At 37.7% G+C, this 17811-nt stretch overlaps 1 protein-coding gene across 5 annotated transcripts in view; it reads left to right on the top strand.

The window, feature by feature from the left end:
- The window catches only part of COL25A1 (collagen type XXV alpha 1 chain), a 414275-nt gene that overhangs the window by 379904 nt on the left and 16560 nt on the right, over positions 1-17811 (top strand). For 2 of the 5 annotated variants that reach the window (XM_034772161.1, XM_034772160.1), the window contains exons 26-31: positions 4-84; positions 2352-2414; positions 4923-4973; positions 5298-5324; positions 10701-10736; positions 11958-12011. In XM_034772161.1, the coding sequence (XP_034628052.1) occupies positions 4-84; positions 2352-2414; positions 4923-4973; positions 5298-5324; positions 10701-10736; positions 11958-12011 (312 nt within the window). Of the gene's footprint in view, positions 1-3; positions 85-2351; positions 2415-4922; positions 4974-5297; positions 5325-8971; positions 9053-10700; positions 10737-11957; positions 12012-17811 lie in introns of all 5 variants that reach the window. The other 3 variants (XM_034772163.1, XM_034772162.1, XM_034772159.1) reach the window with 2 other exon arrangements.

Here is a 17811-nt window from a genome sequence, read left to right as displayed (position 1 = left end):
CAGGGTCCTAAAGGCTCAAAGGGGGACGTGGGTGAGTCTGGCATGCCAGGAGAAAAGGGAGGAATTGGACTCCCAGGCTTACCAGTAAGTATGCAAAATAAATTTAATTTAGCTGAAAGCTAATTTGGGGTTTTAAATGATATATTTCACATTTGATCATGCTTAAGTGTTTGCAAGTTTCAGAAGTAGCAGAAAACATGAAATGCAAGTATTAGTTGTTCCATTTCTAATCTAGGAGGAGACATGAATGATAGACCAAAAGGTTGTTTGCCAGAACTTTTCATTCTATTTATGGACAAATAAAATCTCACTTTGGAAAGATGTAGATTAACTGGTATGCTGAACAAATTTATTTGTCCACTGTAAGAGTCAGCAATCACAGCAATGCTTTAACAAAAATAAATGTGGTAACATTCAGAAGAAATTAGCTGCTTGATTACACAAGAAAGAGAGATATCTTGATACCTGGAATCTCAGTGGCTGACTCATATGTTTGAAGGAGAGAAATTTCATAAACACTTATGAAAAGTCTATTTTTTGTATTTATAGAAGTATTTTATATCTATATAATATCAATATAATATATGCTATGTATATTTGTGGGTGTGTTGTGTGTATGTATATATATATATACATATTGATATTAGGGCTGTCAAGTGATTAAAAAAATTAATCGCGATTAATCGCACAGTTAATCATACTGTTAAACAATAATAGAATAATGCTGCCCTCTTCTTGTTTACAATGTCACCTGAAAGTCAGAACAGGGGTTGCCATGGCATTGTTGTAGCTGGTGTCGCAAGATATTTATGTGCCAGATGCACCAAAGATTCATGTGTCCCTTCATCCTTCAACCACCATTCCAAGGGATATGCGTCCATGCTGATGACTGGTTCTGCTCAGTAACAATCCAAAGCAGTGTGAACCGACGCATGTTTATTTTCATTATCTGAGTCAGATGCCACCAGCAAAAGGTTGATTTTCTTTTTTGGTGGTTAGGGTTTTGTACTTTCCGCAATGGAGTGTTGCTCTTTTAAGACTTCTGAAAGCATGCTCCAAACCCTATACTGATCAGATTATGGAAGGAACTTCAGAATCTTAAACCTTGGGTCAGTTAGAAATCTCACATTGGTACCTTCTTTGCGTTTTGCGAAATCTACAGTGAAAGTGTTCTTAAAATGAACATGTGCTGGGTCATCATCCGAGACTGCTATAACATAAAATATATGGCAGAATGTGGGTAAAACAGAGCTAGGGACATACAGTTCTCCCCCAAGGAGTTCAGTGACAAATTTAATTAATGCATTATTTTTTTAATGAGCGTCATCAGCATGGAAGCATGTCCTCTGGAATGGTGGCCGAAGCATGAAGGGCTACACGATTGTTTAGCATATCTAGCATGTAAATACCTTGCAATACCAGCTACAAAAGTGCCATGCAAATGCCTGTTCTCACTTTCTGGTGACATTTTAAATAAGAGAGCAGTATTATCTACTGTAAATGTAAACAAACTTGTTTGTCTTAGCGATTGGCTGAACAAGAAGTAAGACTGAGTGGACCTGTAGGCTCTGAAGTTTTACATTGTTTTGTTTTTGAGTGCAGTTATGTAACAAAAAAAATCTACATTTGTAAGTTTTGCTTTCATGACAAAGAGATTGCACTACAGTACTTGTATGAGGTGAATTGAAAAATGCTATTTCTTTTCTGATTTTTACAGTGCAAATATTTGTAATAAAAAATAATACATACTTTGATTTCAGTTACAACGCAGAATACAATATATATGAAAATGTAGAAAAACATCTAAAGTATTTAATAAATTTTGATTGGTATTCTTTTTTTTAACAGTGCAATTAAAACTGCGATTAATCGCAATTCATTTTTTTAATCGTGATTAATTTTTTTGAGTTAATCGCGTTAGTTAACTGCAATTAATCAACAGCCCTAATAGATACATGTATACATAGTGTGAGTGTGTATATACACACACACACTCACATGCACAATGTATAATGAAATCAGTATGATTACAATAGAAAGAGCTTTTAATAAACTCCTTGCTGTCTGCTCTATCTATATTTTTAACCATGCATGTTAAAATTAATATTTGTAATTGTTTGATAGTCTAGTGCTTAGTGGCTATTATCATGGGTTTTTGCAATAAGCATACATTTATAATTCATGGTGTCAAGTATGAAAGTCATGACAGTTAGAGATATAATTCCATTATAAGCAAAACTTTTATTATGAAAAGCATAAATATTTAATTACAAAAATGTTCTTTTCTCTAAAGTGAATTCAGTTGTTAATAAGACAGAAATTGTTAATAACTTTTTATAATGATTTTGTAGGGAGCCAATGGTATGAAAGGAGAAAAAGGAGATGGTGGTTTGCCTGGTCCTCAAGGTCCTTCTGTAAGTCTTGCCATGCTGTTGTGATGTGCTCATTATTGTAGCAGTGATTCTCCACCTTTTCATTCTGAGGGACACTTCATATGAGAGAAAGAGGAACCTTCATGGATGACCCCTTCTACCAACTCCCACCGTTTCCTAATTTTGGGTTTTTTAAATGTTTCACTCTGTGATCAACCAGGGTGGGCAGGGGAAACCACTGATGGACAATAATTGGAGAATCACCGGTCTATACAGACTTCTGGAAAGCAGGTCACTAGTTTACTAACTTAGTTTGTATATGTTTTACTATGTTTTAAAAGCTATATAAGAATCCAGACCTCCTACATAAGTCATTGACAAAACTCCCATTGGCTTCCCTGAGAATAGGAACCATCCCTTCTTGTGTTGAATCATAGAGCGGTAAGACAGAGAGATGAGATTGATGGGAATTTCCTGTCTCAGCAATCTGTTTATCTGTCAGCCTTGTACAGTGAGAATCTCAGAGGGACAGATGAGAAGCAGATCTCCAAAGGGCTATAATGATGGTAGGCCCCAATCCAAAGCCTACTACAGTCAAATGAAGGACTCCCTTCATTGGTTGAGCATTATATCCGGTCCTTAACGACTTCGGACCTGATCTTGGAAATATTTATGTATGGGTGCATCTTTACTGATGTGAATAGTCCCATGGAAATGTTCAGGATTACTCACATGAGTAAGTGTTTGCATTATCAGACATGTATGTGGCTCTTCAAAACATTTTGCAAACATAAATAAAAACCTCACGCAAGGCTCTTGTGATATAGGTAAGTACCATTAGCTCAATATTATAGATCAGGGGTTGGCAACCTTTCAGAAGTGGTGTGCTGAGTCTTCATTTATTCACTCTAATTTAAGGTTTTGTGTGCCAGTAATACATTTAACATTTTTAGAAGGTCTCTTTCTATAAGTCTATAATATATAACTAAACTATTGTTGTATGTAAAGTAAATAAGGTTTTTTTAAATGTTTAAGAAGCTTCATTTAAAATTACATTAAAATGCAGAATCTCCCAGACCAATGGCCAGGACCCAGGCAGTGTGAGTGCCACTGAAAATCAACTCGCGTGCTGCCTTCAGCACGTGTGCCATAGGTTGCCTACCCCTGTTATAGATCATGAAACTGAAGCAAAGAGGTTAAGCATCTTGCCGAAAACGACAGGCACTCAATGTTAGAGCTAGGATAAGAATTCAAGAGTTGCTGGCTCCCTGTCCTGGCATTTCAAGATCCCACTTCTCACTACAGAGCACAAATGTCTCAATCTAGCTCTGAAGGGAAAATCAATTCATTACTTTCCAACATTATGTGTGTGTGAAACTCAAAGATCTCGGCACATACTTGCTGAATTTCCTAGCAGAGTTTTTGTAAAAGGCTTATCCCCTAGAGAAAACAGGCATGGTAATCGTCCTCATTTTCTTCTCCCATTGGAGGCATCACCACTCCTCTCCACTCCCAGGAGATTCCCAACATCCATTATCAACCCTTCTCGCTTCATCCTATTTTGCATTTTAAAACCTGCTTTGTTGACACCACTCTTAACCTCAGAGGATTGGCTAGAAAAGTCATTAGTGCTGTATGTTAATCTCTAGAACGGGCTATGCTGCTCAGCAGCCCTGCTGGTAGCTCAGTACTGCTATCATAACTCCCAATTCAAAGCTATTTTGCATTGAGCCCAGTGTGAGAAGTGGTGTTAAGCATTATAAATACCAGAACGAAATTCTTCCTTCTGGATTTGGTGGGATCAGTAAAGTAAACCAGCATATAATGAGCACATGCTGAAAGCTGAATAACCTGATTACCTGTTGTAATGACTTCATCATTAGGATTAAGCCTGAATATTTGTGCACATAGTGCTTGTTGGGCTAAATCAAATAAAAAGGGAGGAAGAGGGCAATCTAGACATATCCCAAGACTTAAGGTAAATTGTTTAGTTTTATTTCCATTGATCAGGATTGGAAAGGAACCAGGGAATGGCATCACAGCATCCCTCGCTATTCCTGTAGAATATAGATTGCAAGTACAGCAGGGAATACGTACCAGAAAATAAGAGCCAACAGCATCCCTACTCAGACAGGATTTGAAGAAATTCACTACTAGCTAATGTTTTAAAGTTATCTAATGGTTTGAGTGGAGGACTGGGAGTCAGGAGACTCTGTATTCTGTTTGTAGCTCTGCATTTGACGTGAAGTATGACCTTGGGCATGTAATTTTTTTCTCTGTGTGCCTCAGATACCCCGTCCATTAAGTGAGAATAATAGCCAAGTTTGAGAAGCACTCCAAGTACCAAGATAAAGATGCCATCTATATGTGCAAGTTATGTTGTTACTTTTTAAAGTGCTCTCCAGCAACCGCAGCACTCTGCAGTATGCTTCATCTGAATGGTGACAAATGATATTAGCAGAGAGCTGGGGAGAAAGAGTCTGACTTCCTGTATTTACAAGGGAGATTCCTTTCACTACATGAGCTAATAACATCATTTTCTATATGTAGATCATAGGACCCCCAGGACCACCAGGGCCGCATGGGTCACCAGGCCCTATGGTAAGTCTTTCTTTCCCACTCCCAATTGTAATGCTTGCTTAATAAAAGTGCTATGAGAGAACATGACTACTAGAGATGGGCCCAAGCCATGGATTTTGGATCTGTATTTGATTCTAACCCAAAGTTCTTGGGAAGTGGGGAAATTAATTGTGGGTATAAATGTGTTTCCCTGTTTTGTTCCCCCAATGAGGTACTTAGAGGTGCAACTACTTATATTGGCACTCACAATTTATTTTGTGAAAACAAAACTGCCGGTGCAACTTGTATCTAGAAAAGGCAACAAGCTTTTATTTTCTTCATTAAAGATGGAATCTTTATTTTCAGGGACCCCATGGACTGCCTGGCCCAAAGGTAAATGAATAATTGCCTGTATTCTTTAAATCTGTAATGTGCCATGCTCTGTTCTTTGTTAACCATAGTGAAGCATGCATCTATGTTGTGTCCTTTGTCTCATTTATTTGTTAAATATTTCTGATACTCTTAAGCCTTTAGGCAGATACTTAAAGTAAAAGTTAAAGGATATTTTTGAATTGTATTGATTTATGATCATTGCTTGTGTGTATTTCACATGAGCATAAATTGGACTAGATTTTTATAATGATGACTGTGAACTGGTATGAAAATTACCCAGCCTCCTGTTTGCTGGTGAGAGTTTCATGCTATTCTAATTAGTGCTTTGCAATTGCCTTAAATTACACTTTAGAACACAGAGGATGAGTGTGTTGTACATGGAGGAGGTGAAATCAAATAAACTCGTTTCCAGATATGCCTCTTTTCCTCTTGCTCTGCTCTTTCTCTCCCATCTCCTATGCCTTCCAACACAAGTTCACCTCACTTCCCACAATCCCCACCAGGAGTCCCACCCCAGCTTCAGTATATATCTTAGTGCTGCTGGAAACACTCCCTCATCCCTAGCATAGCATGTGCGCATGACACACACCCCAGAAGCCCTGCAAAAGTCTTAGACGATAGCCAGTTTCCTGAAAACATGGATGATTTTGGAAAGGTTAAAAGAAACCAGGGTTTAATTTGTATTTTAATTAAATTAACACATTAATTTAAAAATTCAGTATCACACTCAAGCATGATGAATCCTATAACAACCATTTTAATCATTACACTTCTCTTTTCATATTCAGCTTTCTAAAAAAGGATTATTTTGTTTTTTAGGTATGGGGGATGAGACAGAAATATCCCTTTTTAAAGGTTTGAGCCACAGCTATACTATGTCAAACTTTGCCTGGCATTGGAGGCTTGGGTTAGGAATGATCTTCTGAAATCAGTTCTATTTAGGGCTGTCGGGCAATTAAAAAATTAATCGTGATTCATCATGCGATTAATCGCACTGTTAAACAATAATAGAATACCATTTATTTAAATATTTTGGATGTTTTCTACATTTTCAAATATTTTTATTTCAATTATAACACAGAATACAAAGTGTGCAGTACTCACTTCCTATTTATTTTTGATTACAAATATTTGCACTGTGAAAAAACAAAAGAAATAGTATTTTTCAATTCATCTAATACAAGTACTGTAGTGCAATCTCCTTATCATGAAAGTTGAACTTACAAATGTAGAATTATGTACAAAAAACTGCATTCAAAAACAAAACAATGTAAAATTTTATTGCTTTCAAGTCCACTCAGTCCTACTTCTTGTTCAACCAATCGCTCAGACAAATAAGTTTGTTTACATTTGCAGGAGATAATGCTGCTCACTTTTTGTTTACAATGTCACCTGAAAGTGAGAACAGGTGTTCTTGTGGCACTGTTGTAGCCGGCGTCACAAGATATTTATGTACCAGATGTGCTAAAGATTCATATGTCTCTTCATCCTTAAACCACCATTCCAAGGGACATGCATCCATGCTGATGATGAGTTCTGCTCAATAACAATCCAAAGCAGTGCAGACCAACGCATGGTCATTTTCATTATCTGAGTTGGATGCTACCAGCAGAAGGTTAATTTTCTTTTTTGGTGGTTTGGGTTCTGTAGTTTCCACATGGGAGTGTTGCTCTTTTAAGACTTCTGAAAGCATGCTCCACACCTCATCCCTTTCAGATTTTGAAAGGCACTTCAGATTCTTAAACCTTGGGTTGAGTGCGGTAGCTATCTTTAGAAATTTCACATTAGTACCTTCTTTGTATTTTGTCAAATCCGCAGTGAAAGTGGCCTTAAAACGAACAACATTCTGGGTCATCATCTGAGACTGCTATAACATGAAATATATGGCAGAATGTGAGTAAAACAGAGCAGGGAAAATGCAATTCTCCCCCAAGGAGTTCAGTCACAAATTTAATTAACACATTATTTTTTTAACGAGCGTCATCAGCATGGAAGCATGTCCTCTGGAATGGTGGCCAAAGCATTGTAGGATTGAGTGGTCTTGTAGGCTCTGAAGTTTTACATTGTTTTGTTTTCAAGTGCAATTATGTAACAAAAAAAATCTACTTTTGTAAATTTCACTTTCATGACAAAGCAATTGCACTACAGTACTTGTATGAGATGGGTTGAGAAATACAATTTCTTTTATCATTTTTACCGTGCTTATATTTATAATAAAACATAATATACACTTTGATTTCAATTACAATACAGAATACAATATATATGAAAATGTAGAAGAATATCCAAAATATTTAATAAATTTTAATTGGCATTCTATTGTTTAACAGTGCAATTAAAACTGTGATTAATTGTGATTAATTTTTTTAATTGCAATTAATTTTTTTAAGTTAATCACGTGAGTTAACTGTGATTAATTGACAGCCCTAGTTCTATTCCATATTAGCATCAGACCTGTCTTACCTCAGACTTTTGACCTGAGAGTCATGTTTTTGTGGGATTTCTGCTTCCAAAATGTCAGAAAAGGGGCATAGCCCAGATATGTCAACTCAAGCTGGAAATTACAATTTCCAGCTCCGTAGCAGACATATCCATTGACTCAAATGGAGGAAGAATAGAGAAATGGCTCCTGTTTTTAGGCAGGGTACAAAGGAGACGTCACTGAAAGCAGAAGCATAGATTAAATTCTTTTACGGTTTGTTTGGGGTTTTGTGTGGCAAAGAGAAACCTTGGGAAGAGGGCAGAGGGAACAGTCTTCGGCATAGAGAAAATCCTATGCATTTCCATTTCTCACTGGAAGCAGGTATTGTTAGCACCCTGAGTTGTCTATAGAGCCACCATGCTGTGGTAGTTTTACATGGTGTGAAGATGGCTTCACACGCACTTAGGTCCACCATTATTCACTTCACAATTTTTAATACAGCGATGTCTATGTAACATCAGAATCACAATCTTTCCACAATATCTTTTGTTTTACTATAAAAACCTTTTTTGTGAGATCAGTGAAGGATGGGCCCCAAAAATGCATTGTCCCAGTACAACACACTGCTCCTCTTAATTTCCCGTTTAACTATGTGTGCTTAAAGGTTTAAAGTATCTTTACATAAGACTGTGTTGCAAATTCCAGTTTGTCATTAGAAGAGAATATACTTCCACACAAATTGCACTTTTCTGCAGATCTCACTGCAGTTATCACTAATCTGAACAAAATGCAGTCTCTAATATTCTTGTCTAAGGTTTTTCTTTAGTTTGAATTATCAGCCTACAACAGAAACGCGTGGGCATACAGGATACTCAAAAGAGGCAGGAAAATTACAATTGACCCCACATCAGACAAATACTTCAATAATTATTTAGAAGTGATTCAAGAAAGTCTTACACAGCAGAGTTTATTGTATTATTTCAACACACAATTGTATTTAAAATGACCAATCATTGTCTATTGTATATTTTAGGACAGGTCAATACAATATCTCCAAGTAAATTGCCAATGATCTGTGAATGCTGAATTAGTACCTTACGCTGAAAAGACCTTACTGTTGTTTTGAACTGGAATTTGCAGCTACATCTAAGACTGGCTCTCTTCTGTCCCAGCTTAAATACCCATTGTAGCACCAAAAAATTGGCATTTATACTTTTACATTTAGGGTGAACCAGGGTTAAATGGTCTTAAAGGATTGAAGGGTGAACCAGGTCAAAAGGGTGACAGAGGGCCCCTTGGTCTTCCAGTAAGTAAAAAAAACTATTCAATTTCAGTGCAAATCACAGACTTTTCTCTCTTCTTTCAACCAACAACTCTGGTTTACTCAACAGCATTTATAAACCTCTATCATGTTGGAGCAGAACATCAGTCTTGTTTTGTTGTACCCAGAGTCTGTACCATTGTCCAAAGTCACATCCTGTAACACACAGTGCTGTCAGTTTCTTTTTGTCACGTGTCAGTGGACAGTGTTAATAGCCTCACGAGGATGCTGTCAGCCCCATTACATTAATCATGTTGTGATTTCAATGTTGTGTGGTGTTTGTTTTAAAAACGTGGTTTTATCAAACACGTTGTGTTTTAATTTCGATGTATCCTCAGTGATATTTCATTGAAGAATTGCTACTAAAGTAGGAGGTTTGCCTGAGTCAGGACTGAGTAAAATTTGAGTGAAGACCTTGGGAATTGGCTTCTAGAATGTTAAAACATTCCCCATTCAGCCAGGGATGCTGGATATCTATATATATATAGATATTTTAACTTTTGCCTTGTACTGTTCAGAACAGTTTTCATTATAGGTACTTGGCATAGATTGATCTTAAAAGGACACAATTGACTTAAAAATCACATTTCCATTTGAAAATTTTGTCCCAAGAGATACCAGAGCTGAAAGTGATTAGAAGAAAAATATATTTTAGTGTGTTTCCTTTGTGCATTTGACAGCACTTTGTGAAAAGTCAATTTAATTGTTTTCCACTTTATAGTCAATTTGTTTCCCCTGTTGTTGTGTGGGTCTTGCAATGATCAGAAAAAATCTGGTCAAAAGTTTTTAAAGATTTGCAGAGAGACTCTGAGGAGTGTCACCTTTACCAAAAAGATTTTAGTTTCTCTCAGTGAAACTAACCATTTTCAAGTTGACAAGGTCCTTTGATAATCCAGCAAATAGTTTCCAGTGCAACAATCTTATGTTATTCACATAAAATCCACCAGGGGTCAGCCAGTCCCCAAGGATGTTAAACCGAATAGCCCAACCTGCAATGCATTATATGCACTTCCAGCCTGGAATTAGATTCATTGTTCATGAACATGCACTACAATTGTAATTTGCTGGTAAAAACAGGAAACATTGTCTCCTGGGCTCTTGAAAATGAATCAAACCATTGTAATGGGGGCCAAGATTTTGTTGGTGATGTAACACAATTTTCTTCAGCTTAAACACTTCTTATCGATGTTAAAATATATATTTTAATTTCTTTGCAAAGTAGAGTAGTCAGTATTGTCAGTATTTTATTCACATTAGACAACTTGCTAGTTAATTTATAAATTATTTGTATATTAAAGCACAAGAAACACCATAATGTCTGATGTTTGTAATACTAATATATCTAGGGCCTCATTCTAATCTCAAGTATGCTGGTGTAAATCAGAAGTAATTCCATCAGGTCTGTGGTGTTACATCAATGTAAAACCAGTGTAACTGAGATCAGAATCCAGCTCTTAATGTTGTATGTAATTTTTTAACTAACATATTGTAATAATGTGATCCTCATTCCAGAACCCCGTAACAGCTTATATTCTGTGTTTAAGTTATGTTTATTCATCAACACCACTTACTAATCTCACATTCTTGTCATTCATGTTATACCCATCATCCATGCTTCCACCTAATCATACAGGGAGCATCTGGCTTAGACGGAAAGCCAGGACCCCGGGTGAGTCCCTTGCATTCCTGTGTCATGCTTTGCTACTGAGTCTATGTGTTTCACAGTGGTCCTATTTGCCTAGTTTATACATGTGTCTTACATGGAATGAGGCAGAATTTATCAGGCAACTTACATGATGCTGAATCTGAAGAAAGTCTTGGTATAGGTTAGCAGTGGGGGACAGGTAGTGCCGTGCTCTGTAGATGGGGCTCTGAATCTTAAAAAATTCATTATGGGGTGAAATTTTGGTTGGAGCTGGCCTTGTTTATATAGCTGTACAGGAAAATCTGTTAAAATGGGACATGGCTCAGTGTATCTAAGTATATTCATCTTCTTTCTGAGCTTTATGTCCATCTTGGATTTACATTGGCCTTGGAAATTGTAGCTTTGTCACTGAGACTAGCTTTCAAATCCCATGTAAGGAGAACTGCCATTTGAATGAAGCATGCTGTATATCTTCCTTTTCCTGTCTTTTATTTGTACTTTTCCCTCTGACTTCAGCAATGGAAACCATGCAATGCTTGGAACATCAATTCTGAGCTTAGAAAGCAACAATAACAAAAAAGTCAAAAAAGTAATGGTTTCACTAGTGCTTGTTCTACTTGGTAAGATTAGGCTTCCCTATATAATCTGAAGCCCTGATGAGTTTTGTACTAGCTTCATGAGACCAGATAATACAGAGTCTGTGAGAGTGGTACAAAACTGCTACAAGTCGATCTTGAGCCTTCTGACATTTACAAATGTTAACTGCTGTGGCATTTATAATGATGAAGGAGGAAGGGGAAAAATGAAGGAACAACATAGCTGTGTATTTAAAGGCCTTCTTAAGCCTGTCATTCATCATTATGGCCTCTTATATTTAATCAACACAATTCTTAGTATACACTTCCTTGTTTAACCCTTTAACTCCTTGTGACAGAAATTCACTCTACATTTTCAAACCTCTATAAATCTGTTGACTTAAAGCAATAAATTACAAACCAATTAGATGAAAGGTGAGCTACATACATCACAGCTAATAGTTTATAGATGGGATTTTCAAACCACCTAGTGAATTTGGATGCCCAATTCACAGCATAATTAAGATTTGACAATCTCAGCCTATATTTTTAGCCAATGGGAGCTGAACTGATCCTAAGGCAGTTCCTGACTAGAATAAACCTGCAGTTAAGAACTGCTAACAGATTTCAGGGCATTTGTTTTTCACTACTTGTTTGTTTAATTTTTTAGGGTATGGATGGCCCACTCGGTCCACATGGCCCAGCAGGTCCTAAAGGAGACAGAGTGAGTACACATTATTCAGATGTTTCTCCTTATGAAGAGAACATCATGGCAAAATGTTGTTCTAAAACTAATGACACACACAAATGTTACTGAGCAGAATAGTACCTCCTGAGTTTAAGGGTCAGACTTCCTAATGTAGTTTAAAGTGCATTTTTAATCTGAAAACTGTAAAAATAGCACCTACTTACTCATATGATCTACTCTCTGAGCCTATTCTGCTTAATTTAGTTATTCTAATAAGTTTTTATTGATTTTCATTCCTGTTAGCCCTGCCGCGCTCACAAAGATGAGAGGAAGGGAGCTGTATGCTAGTCCTTGTGCAGCAGCAGGAGAATTGTTTACTGTGTTTCAGTCAGTTACAACAAGTCAAAGATATTGACAATGTGCATCACTGAGGGTATGATCTAAAACAGAGATCTCCAATCTGTGGGGCACATCCCCCGTTGAGGGGCACAGAGGAACATTCGGGGAGTGGGAGTGACTGCTCAAAATAAAAAAGGACAAATCCAGAGTCATCCTAATAGTTGCAACCTGGCCCAGACAAACATGGTTTCCTTATCTGATGCACCTGGCCGTTTGCTCACCAATCACTGTCCCTGGCCTTCTGTCTGGATAGGATTAAACCCTTCAGAAAGACCCCCAAATTGATTGTCTTGCTCGCAGATAGATTGAAAGGGTCTGCAGTCTCTAATCAAAGACTTTCTAAGTGAATATCGGACTGCATTAATTCTTGCTACGAATCTTGTAATATTCAAGCACCTTTGGACATACATACATACTCATTCTACGAGGTCCATTTCCAACTCTACGGCACTTCTCAAAAACGTACCCATTATTGGAATATGTAAGGCCACTACTTTGGCTTCTATACATACACTCGCTGAATGCTAGGAAATAACTCACGACTCCGCTTCTGATACTGTGTTCGGCTTGGCTATACTTTCTTCCATACTGGACTCAACGCTGAAACCCCCTCCGCCTTAGCAGGAATTGCTCGGTAGTCACCTAGTGTGGAGCACCTGTAGGGACACTACTTGAAGAAGAATTGGTTACTCACCCTGTGCAGTAACTGTAGTTCTTCAAGATGTGTGTCCCTATGGGTGCTCCACAACCTGCCTTCCTTCCCCGCTGCTTTGGAGTTCTCTGTTATAAGTCTTCACAGCAGAGAAGGAACTGAGGGTGGTTTGCCCATGCAGTATAAAGCAATGGCACGGGCCAGACGGACGCTGCTATGAGAAATCTCTAGCGCACCTAAAGTGGAGCACCCCTGGGGAGAGACATCTCAAAGAACTACAGTTACTGCACGGGATGAGTGACCATTTCTTCTTGCCGTACTACATCACTGACCGCATTACAAACAATAACTACCGATAAGAAGTCTGGAATTGGAACAAAACAAATTCAGTATTCATATCAGGAGTTACTTGTCATTTCACCCACTTGGGTTTTTTTAGACATTTTATATATCTCAACATTTTATCTGTGAATCTCTGCAGCCACAGGAGCTGTATGAAAGGGGGGGGGGGTTGGAGTGAAATTTTCAAATAATGCTGACCACACATTCATCTCCTTAGGTTGTAGGAGCTGCTTCTGTTGTTCACTAACAAAGAGGAATCCAGGGCAATGGGTATTTTGCAATCACAGCTCAGGAAGAAACTAGTAAGACTCCTGCATTCTGAGTGTTCATAGAAGAAGGATTTTGGTCAGTTTCGTTGTCTTGTGTGCCTAGAATGATGGAGAAAACTGAGAAAGCAGAAGACAGTGTGATTTGATTGTGTACATGCACAATATCAAAAAACTCAGTGCTCCATATTTGACTGCTGAGTCATCCAGTTGAGGAACAGGGATTTTCACATTTCTTGTTCTTAGAGGAGCTGAGGGGTCTCCTCAAAATCTGGGAAGCATTTAATTATCACTATTTTTTAGGGTAGAAGCTAGGAACTGAGCCTGCGCCTATTGAAAATCCATAGGAAATTTGCTATCGATTTCAATCTAAATAAGATGGGGGCCTGGCGTTTTAACTATGAGCCTGTCAACTTAATGCCACTTTAAACTTGCACAACAAAACAAAAGATGATACTTGATACTGACTAAAACCTCCTAGGAGTCGCAAACCCAGAATTATGTCTGTTTGGATTTCTAACAAACAGCTGTGGTAACACTACTTCAGACCTGCCATACTGAAGTCATTGCTATATGGCATGGATCCAATTAGCTTTAACAGCGGCTCATCCGAGACAGATCTGCATGACTTGAGGATTCATTTTTGCAAAAATATGTGGTGAGATATAAGATGTAGACATGTACTGTAGTCCAAAACAGGTACAGTAGCTAATGTTGCCACTAAGTTTGGTTTAATGGTCTTGAGGGCCATAGCTTATTTTTTGTAGGGTATTACATTACTCAAGTCTTCTTTGAAAGATACACATCTCTGTGTATTGTAAGGACATAAACATGAAGAGCCATGCATTAAGCAGCAACTAAAGTAGTTCCTCTGTTTATTAAGCTCCTTGCTGCGACACATCCTGGTCTTCTCTGGTAACTGTGGAGGACCAGGAATTCTGTAACCACTCCAGACCTTTTTTGAAAAAGAAAAGATTAAAATGTAAATTATAAACCATGGTTTTTTGTTCTGTTTGTAAAGTTCCCAATACAATGGGGTCCTGGTCCATGATTAGGGCTCCTATCCACTACAGTAATATAAATAACAAATGAAACTCATAATAAATCAATTAAATGATGGAGTGTGGAAAGGAGTTTTTTTGTAAAAGGCAGGCTAGCAGAGATCCTGCCCGAATAATAATTTAATGCTGCTGGGGTATTGCTGTGGCATTTGTTATGTGTCAGGGTGCCTAAACTTTTGTAAAAATGTCTTTTTCAACTATTTAAATTGAAATAAATAATAAATGCACTGTCAGCTATTTTCGTGCGTCATTACAATTTGCACATGCACTTATTGAGCTTCTGTATGCAAAAGCAGGAGCACAAACATTTTTGCCCTTGGACCTCAACCTTTACATTTCAAAATAATAGCCCATAGTATGGCTGCTGGATATCATGATACAGGATCAAATTTTGTCCATGATGACAACAAAATCTTTGATTCAGGAACAGAAGCTAGTGTTAAGTTGGAAGGGTACACGGATGTCTCAAGGTGAAATGTTGAAGGGTCAGTTGCAAATACAAAGTAAATTGTAAATCCACTTATTATGCTTATAATTTGGAAAGCTAATCTCGCTTTTTAAAAGACACTGTAGTTGAGTGCAGATTTAGGACTCCTTAAGTGTTTCAGGGATCAAGGAAAAATCAAATTAAAATATATTAGTTCCTTAACTATATGGATTCATTTTTGTATATGCAGAATTTTGGGCAGCGATGGATTCACTTGATCTAATAACATTTACTATTCCTTGGCATGTGGCAGAAGGAACACTGTCCGGATCTGAATTTTTTCAAGTTTAACTATGTCACTAGAATCTCAAACACTGAATACTCCTATTTAGAGGGAGGCAGTGTGGTCTAAAGAACTGGTTCAGGGGACTCTGAGACAGGAAACGTTATGCACTGCATAACCTTGGTCAAGTCATTTAACTTCTCTTGGCCCAATTCAATTCTGGTATAAAAGAATACAACTCCTATTGACTCCAGTCAGAGTTGCACCTACTTAATTCAGAGCTGAATTTGATGCTCTTTGTCTCAGTTCCTCCTTCTGTAAAACTGGGATGGTGATAATTGCCTAACTACCCTACATGGTTATTGTGAGAATAGTGCTTTAAAAATGTAAGATGTTTTATAAGCGTTGCAAATGATTATTATCTGTTACATGGGAATGTAATACTCTCAGATGACCATGGGCAGCATTTCAGGATGATACTTTGTGCACAATGCTATATTTGTATGTAATGCTTCTTTTTGTAAAAGAGATATGACAATGAATTAAAATTTGTAAAACACTTTGATATTTTGGTATGAAAGGTGCTCCATACATTCAAATTTTTATTAGTCCACTGAAAATATCAGCATTTCCATTTCACCAGGAACTGCAGGAGCATCTCTGCTTATATTACTACATGATTTTCCTAACCAAAAAATGGAGTTGATTGTTTAATAATAGGTATAAAGGCTGGCTGAAAGACCTAACAACATCTAATTTACATTGTCTGTTTGCCAGTAAAACTCTATTTTCCCTCTAGACAATCAAACATCTTGTAGTATTTGTATTTTGTATATTTCCCTATTGCTAATCATCCAATAGCTAATGTAAATGTCAGCGATAATGTTGTCAGACAAGACTGCTTCTCCAGTCCCTTATTAGTTTAAAAGGTTTTGAAAGATTCACACTTAATGAAATAGGAATTCCAAGGGATTCTCACCTGTGTGGCAAAGTTTTGTTTCTGAACTCAGCTCTTTTCAGGACCTCAAACAAGTGGCTTGCCTAAAACTTCTGTCACTAAATACATTCAAAATACGTTAGTGTTTCTGACAACACATTTATTTATTTAAAACTCTTCTCAGTGGGGTGGCCTCATGAGATCTTCATCTAGTTTGTGTGCAGGTTCTAGGGAGAAACCAAATATAGTGTTGTTCCTGCAAATACAGTACTTCAGCACAACACAGACAATGTAATTCAGGACACTGGATCTAAAATGGCAGGAAACAACACTGAAGAATGACAAATTGTTATATTTGCACTGGCAAGATTCTGAAAATAAAAGATTAACAGTTTCTTAAAACTAGACTGTGAATATCTGTTTCTCTGAAGCAAGTATTTATTTCAGTGTTCGGGGCAGCAATCCCAAAAGTCTTCCCCCCACCCTTAATTCATCCTAATCCATAGCCACTGATGGCATGAGCCATGTTCCAAACACCTTTCCACAGGTGCTTCACATTGGAGGTAGAAAATCTGTAGGATACATATCCAGTCCGATCCTTGTGTATAATAGATGGGATGACTTCCCTGAACTGATTTTCCAAACCCTTTGCCAGTATTTTTATGTCTACCATATGTTTAACAATGATACTGGCCTATTTTGAGAGGACTACATATGGTCTAGATCAAAAGGACATTAACTAGTCTTGATGTATCTCAAATATGGATCAGAGAACTTTGTAGCAGTTATGTAAGTAGGTTAGCAAATCTCTTAGCTTCTTCTGGCAGAAAATGCTGAGGCCCCAGGGGATTAATTTTGTAAATCAGCTGTTGCTTCTAGCATCTCTTGTTGTTTTACAAGGGTATCTAGTCTCGCTGCCTGGTCAGAAACAGTTGGGAGAGCAACAGAATCAAGAAAGACCTTAATCGGACACTGAGGGTATGTCTATACCCAGCCGCTAGTTTGGCAGCTGGCAATCGAACTTCTGGGTTTGACTTATCGCGTCTTGTCTGGACGCGATAAGTCGAACCCGGAAGTGCTCGCCGTCGACTGCAGTACTCCAGCTCGGCAAGAGGAGTACCGCGGAGTCGACGGGGGAGCCTGCCTGCCGCGTGTGGACCGAGGTAAGTTCGAACTAAGGTACTTCGAATTTCAGCTACGTTATTCACGTAGCTGAAGTTGCATACCTTAGTTCGATTTGGGGGTTTAGTGTAGACCAAGCCTTAGTCTCATCCAGACTGAGGCACATATAAGGAGCTATAATCTTCATCAAAAATGTAAAATATCTAAACTTGATCATATGTCAGTCCCCCAATGCATCCCTTGTTGCTGGGATTATTAAACAAGAGATTCTTTCAGCTAATTTTTTTTCTGGAGCCTCCTTGCTATTGTTGCCCAAGCAATATAATTTACACCTAAGTGGTACATTC

The sequence above is a fragment of the Trachemys scripta genome, chromosome 5 (genome assembly GCF_013100865.1).
Source record: "Trachemys scripta elegans isolate TJP31775 chromosome 5, CAS_Tse_1.0, whole genome shotgun sequence".
Taxonomy (NCBI): domain Eukaryota; kingdom Metazoa; phylum Chordata; order Testudines; family Emydidae; genus Trachemys; species Trachemys scripta.
Note: the sequence above shows the minus strand (reverse complement) of the source record. Positions and strands in the feature narration are given on the sequence as shown.